This window comes from Otolemur garnettii, unplaced genomic scaffold (assembly GCF_000181295.1).
Source record: "Otolemur garnettii isolate 467f Iridium unplaced genomic scaffold, OtoGar3 scaffold00073, whole genome shotgun sequence".
Taxonomy (NCBI): domain Eukaryota; kingdom Metazoa; phylum Chordata; class Mammalia; order Primates; family Galagidae; genus Otolemur; species Otolemur garnettii.
In genome coordinates, this window is record NW_003852468.1 from 1,130,102 (window position 1) to 1,136,101 (window position 6,000).

The 6,000-nt window shown below is 41.5% G+C and overlaps 1 protein-coding gene across 2 annotated transcripts in view; it reads right to left on the reverse strand.

Annotated features, from left to right (window-relative positions):
• Positions 1-6,000, reverse strand: part of CHD1L (chromodomain helicase DNA binding protein 1 like) — a 46,299-nt gene that overhangs the window by 21,855 nt on the left and 18,444 nt on the right. For both annotated transcript variants that reach the window (XR_001161461.2, XM_003793797.3), the window contains exons 10-12: positions 4,531-4,627; positions 3,031-3,104; positions 1,752-1,862 (exon numbers count right to left, since the gene is read on the reverse strand). Coding sequence is in view for 1 of the 2 variants with exons in the window: in XM_003793797.3 (XP_003793845.1) it covers positions 1,752-1,862; positions 3,031-3,104; positions 4,531-4,627 (282 nt within the window). In the remaining variant the exon portion in view is untranslated. The remainder of the gene's footprint in view (positions 1-1,751; positions 1,863-3,030; positions 3,105-4,530; positions 4,628-6,000) is intronic.

Consider the following 6,000-nt stretch of genomic DNA (forward strand, 5'->3'; position numbering starts at 1 on the left):
AATGGGAGCCACATTAAGGCCATGCTTCATACTTGGCAGGCATTGTTCTAAGCACTTCACAGATATTAACTCCTGTAACCCTCACAACAACCCTACCAGTAGTTACTATAATTATCCCCATTTTATAGACGTTGAGATGGAAGCACAGAGAAACTGAAGTACTTATCTGAGGTTGCACAGCTAGAAGATGAAAGAGTCAGGATTCCTTCCCATATGGTTTGAGTCCACAGCCTGTGCATTTAACCTCTATACCATTAAAAATGTGTTCCATAAAAAACTACTGAGTTAAGGTTGTCTGAGTTCACTGAGGGGTGATGATTTTATATTATAAATAAAATATATATCTGCACTTGTTCAGAAGATATTCATGAGCTAACACTGCCATCTGGTGGTCACAGGAGTCAATCACAGAAATATTTGAAAGTTGGAGGGAAATCTGTTAAATAAATGACAATGCTGCAAAACCACAGCCAAACTGTGACAGCAAACATGACAGTGTATGGAGAAGGCCGCTATCCAGGTCTGCTTCAGCTCCTGAAAGAGCTCCTTTGAATCCTTCAAAGAGATTAACTGAAAAGCAGAGATGTCCTTCCTCCTAAATTAAGACATTTCAAACACAATGCTGCTTTCTGAATATGAAGATTGGTGAAATTATTAAAGCATAAATGGAACTGTTTTCCAGCAATGACATTGTGTTTGCCCTGATCATTCCAGCTTCTCTGAAGATTTTATTCCTGGTTTTAGGGCTAATCAACTGATCACGTGAGTTAAGTGGTCTATGATCATAGGAAGAAGTGAGGACAAATACATCTGACTACGTCTTATATTATTATTTTATTAGGAAGAAAGGATATACACAGGTGAAATAATTTCCTTATAGTCAAGGATTATATCTCACCCTTCTTTGACATACCCTTCTAGTACCAGATTTACAAAACTTACTTTAAATAATATTGAATTCTCTTTTTATAAAAATGTTGATCTGTCTTTAACAGAGGACATACATCCCTTTCATGTTCCTACATGTATCCTATCAATTCACATGCTACCTCCATCAACATTTAGGTCTATAAAAAATAAGATAATGAAAACTAAGATTTTTATGAGTTCAAAACTAATTTAAGGTCAGCTTGCTCTAGTTTAAGTGAATAATATCCTCTCCAAGAGCTGACTTCAAATTGTGTGTGAACGCACTCTGTAACTGGCAAAACACTACAAATGCCGTATTTATGACTTAAGTCATATGTAGAAAATCTCGTAACTAAAAAGCTGGCAGTTTCAATATAATCACATTTTTTAAACAACTTGATTTCTGCTAAGCTTTGACAACACTACTCTAGAGGAGGAAGGGCAAGTGGCAGACATATCATATTTCCCAAATACATAGTCAGGAAGGAGAACTCCATTGAATATAAATACAACTTTCCAGAAAATCACAGAAATCGAAATCTTTTGGGATACTGCCAAGTCAAATTCTAGTTTGTTTTGACAAACAAAACAAGTTTTACTTTCCATCCACCGCCAAGTTTCAGTCTCACCCCTTTGATAAGACCTGTAGCTTGGACAGGTTGGTTAGGAAAGAGCCCCATGCCAGAAGTCCAGTGTCCTGATAAACTACACCAACTACCTCGATTCCCCCTGTTTTACACACCTCAGTGATAACTTCACCTTTCAGAGAATTAAGGAAAATGTACTAATGGCAGGGATCATCACCCCATTTGTCTGCTTTCCTCAATGCCCATATGGCCTACCTGCCCTGGTGCTCAGAAGAAAAATGAAAACAGGCTGCTGACCAAAGTTCTTAATGGCCAAATGTCTCTCTTCTCCTCTCACGGAACCATCCACGCGCTCATAGCTGTAGCCTTTACACAGAGAAAGAAAAAGAGAAATCTTCAAGCACTCTCTGGAGAACAAAAAATTAAGTCAACCCAAATATAAATGTAATTTTGTCCCTAACCACACATAGACAAGGCCCTACATTCAGTAAATCCCACGGGAAAAATTTAAATGTACAGGGATAATTTATCATTTAAAATAAGAATTCACCATAACACACTCCTCTGGGGTTTTCAACTACATGCCCTTGGGGTCTTTGGCATTTATGGAGTTAAGACTCAATTTTAACTATTGCCAAGCAGCCCTGAATGTCCACACCATGTGGTGATTTCTAGTTTTGTGAGGCCCAACTCTTTATGCAAGTAGTCAGACAAGCACTCAGAGCAGGTGAGTGAGCCTGCCTGATGGCGCAGATCTGCCTTTCAGTGAGGCTCTAGGTAGGACGCTCTGCCAGTTCCCTGGCTCCCATGTCAGGAAGGGGAGCTGTACGCTCCAGCCCGGCTCGTGCATCTTCCCAGTAGGCCAATGGAATTTCTGAAAGTGCCCCCTGGACCAGGTGTCCTATAGTGTGTAGGGGGCATCAAGCGGATCTGGGAGACCCACCTTGGACTAATTTTTTAAATTCTAAGATCTAGAGCTGATACTTCTTCACCACTAGGCTCAAGATCATCCCTGTGTCACTGTCTTTTCCCATCATCCCACATAAGTATTACTATACATTAAATGGAGCTTCCAGGTAGTAACCTAACCTACATTCTCTATTGTCTATGTAGAAAAAATTGATGTTAACCTTTTCTCTGATTTGTGTAATCTGTTTATTATAATATTCATCTTTTTTACTGATTCTAAGTACACAGTCACTGAGGTGAATGTTATGAGACACTAACAGCTCTAGTCACCGAAACTTTATCATGTATTTTCAAAATCACTCCACATTTCCACAACATTTGCTCACAATATTAAGTCACATAAATAATAGGAGCATGGGTATTGTGCCCATATGCCTCTCCCCTGCCCACAATCCTTGCCTTCAGACCCACTCTCCACTCTGCACTTTTGATCTTTGGGTTCTGAATAACATTCTCCTACTGCCTTTCCTTGTAACATTCCCACACCCTGTATGACTCTTCATGGACCCAATGGAACTGTTAAGTCTAAAAATGACTTAGGTAACGTAGTGGCCAACGGTGTCACCTCTGTAATCCATATAGTCTTGGAGAATATCCAACATCTGGGTCATCTGGGAGAAAAGTAAAACCCGATGGCCCCTGGCAAGAAAAAGGAAAAAAGGAAAAGCTGCCAACTCTAGTAGTATTTAAGGTGAGCTTCCCTGAGGCAAAACTTACCAAAGAATACATTATGCAAGTTTATGGAGTAAAGTAGAAATATAAATGTCACAGAAGTAGAAATATAAATGTATAACATTTATATAGACTTCTTCAGAAACCCTAAATGCTCTATGTAAGAATACATCTCCACATGTAGCTATATCCTTCAAAGTAGGGGTCCTCAAACTGGAGTGGAAATATTCCCAGGGGCACGTGTCAATGCACCAGAGGGTATAAGAAGCTCTAGAGCAGGTGTCCTCAAACTACAGCCCGTGGGCCACATGCGGCCTGCCCAGGACATTTATCCGGCCTGCCGGGTGTTTTTGCCGCCACTGCCTGTCTTGCTTAGCAGCCGACTCGTCCTGGGGCCCACAGTCCGGCCTTCCAATGGTCTGAAGGACAGTGAACTGGCCCGTTTAAAAAGTTTGAGGACCCCTGCTCTAGAGTAAACAAGGTGCCTCCTTCTGGAATGTCAATTTGCTCAATGGAAAGAAATACAGGTTATCATCTTAACAACAATATCAGTAAGATATGTTAAGAGTAAAATTCAAACATACCAAAAAACCCAAGAAAAACTGCAGACCCTGAAAAGCTTATAGTCAGCCATATTCAGTTATTCTCTATGAGGGAGTGTGAAGTCACTATCCTCTCATCTACAGCTATATTGCTTGAAAAGTCTGAGAAGTAACACTTTAGAGAAGCAAGGGGCAGCGATGTCTCATCTCCCATGATATGACAAATTGATGTACAGGAAGTGGAGAGAGGAAAGAAGGGGCCCAAATGACGGACTGAGTCAAGAACAAAGTCAAACATACCAGCCATTATTTTTAATTTGCATAAACAAAGCAGAATAGTACTGTGAAAATACATACTCATTATGCAAATGAATTTAATCTGAGCTTGCAACAAGTGTAAGAGGAACAATTACGGAGACTCTTAAAACTCTAGCCCCAAGTGAGTAGGAAACGCACAGAGTGTGAAGTTGAGGCCTCAATTCTAATCTCATCTCCGCCATTTGCTGGCTTTGTGACCATGGACAAGTCACATAACCTTTCTGAGTCTATGAAATGAAAAAGTTGGGCAGAAAGTATTTATGGGTCCTTCTCCAATTCTAACACACTTATGGTAAATACATCAGAGCTGGTAAAATATAGTAAGATGTGCAATTAGTTAACTTGCACATTCCTAAGTTGAGTAATTTTGCCTACCTAAAAGGGATGGAATCAGGGGAGGAGTGTAGTCACAGGGAAATTAGAATCTGAATCAGGATCTTGAAAAAAAAAATAACCCAACAGATCAGTGAGCCCCATTATTCGAGTTTTAACAGTCACTAGCTGTGAGCAGAATATGTGAACCTGTCCCCTACCTGGGATGCAGGAATCCCAGCAGCTTGTCCAGCAGGTGAAGTTTCCCACTAGCCTCAATCAGGTGGTCTCCAACTTCAAAAGGCTCTGGCTCCACACCTGAAAGAGAAAGATCCCACTCCCAGGAATGTGCCCTCACTCGGGGCACACTTCCCAAGTATAGAGCCGACAGCCAGGCTGTAGTGAGCAAGGCCATGTTCCTTCTTGCTCTCTCAGGGATTTTGCTACGTGTAAACAGTTGTTTGCACAGTGACCTCAGCGCTGCTTAGCACCAATCACAGACCCTGGAACACTCAATAAGCCTAAAAAACGTGTATCTGCAGAACAAACCCACGCTCGAGGAAACTGAGGCACGAGAAGATGCTGAAGAACAAGGAGACCTAAAATTGAAGTCTTGGGGTTCTCACCCTAGAAATGAATCAAGAAATAGGCTTCAAAGTATAAACTAGAGACTCTTAAGATACTGAGTGATGGTCAGAATAACCTAGAGGGCTTCTTTCAAAATCTTCATGTTCCCCAACATCCCTTAAAAAAAAATTCTGATACATACCTAATCGAGATTCTATGAAATTTTTGAACAGTTCCTAACACCACTTGGCAAAGACTCCCTTAAATGACTGCAGCAAACCCTTGGCCTTGATCCCATCTACCCTAGAGCCACCCTGGGCACAGAAGTCCTGGAATTGCTCAATGGTACATCAAAGCAAAACAAAAAGCCCCCACTTTGAAAAAAAAATGAAATCACTACATACCAAAATTTGCAGGATGCACCCAAACCAGTGCTTTAGAGGGAAATTTACAGAAGCCTTTAAGATGAAGGGGAAACAGGAAAGGAGACTGAGGAGGAACAGATGTAAGGTGGGCAGAGGAGAGAGTTATCCTGGAAGCCAAGGGAAGAGAGCATTTCAAAGAGAAGAGATCAAGTGTGCCAAAGGCTTCTGTGAGGGCAGCTGAAACACGAGTGGACAATAACCACTGGTTGGGTAAGTTGGAGATCACAGTAACTGCAGAACACTGGTGATGAAAGACTGAGTGGGTTCAAGACAATGGGAAAATCTAATCACGAAGAAATGATCAGAGAACAAATCTAAACTATGGTACATTCAATAAGACCATTGGTCTTAATTCTTCGTTTAAGCCAAGACCAAAAAGGCACATACACACACAAAATCTGAAGAATGTTTCTAGATTATAGGAGAGTAAAAAGACAAGCCAAATGCAATGCAGGACCTATGACAAGGAAAGGGAAAGGGAAGGGAAAGGAATGGGAAAGGGAAGGGAAAGGGGAAGGCAAGGATCGGGAAAGGAAAGGGAAAGGGAAGGGAGAGGAAAGGGAAAGGGAAGGGAAAGGGAAGGGAGAGGAAAGGGAAAGGGAAGGGAAAGGGAAGGGAGAGGAAAGGGAAAGGGAAGGGAAAGGGGAGGGAGAGGAAAGGGAAAGGGAAGGGAAAGGGGAGGGAGAGGAAAGGGAAAGG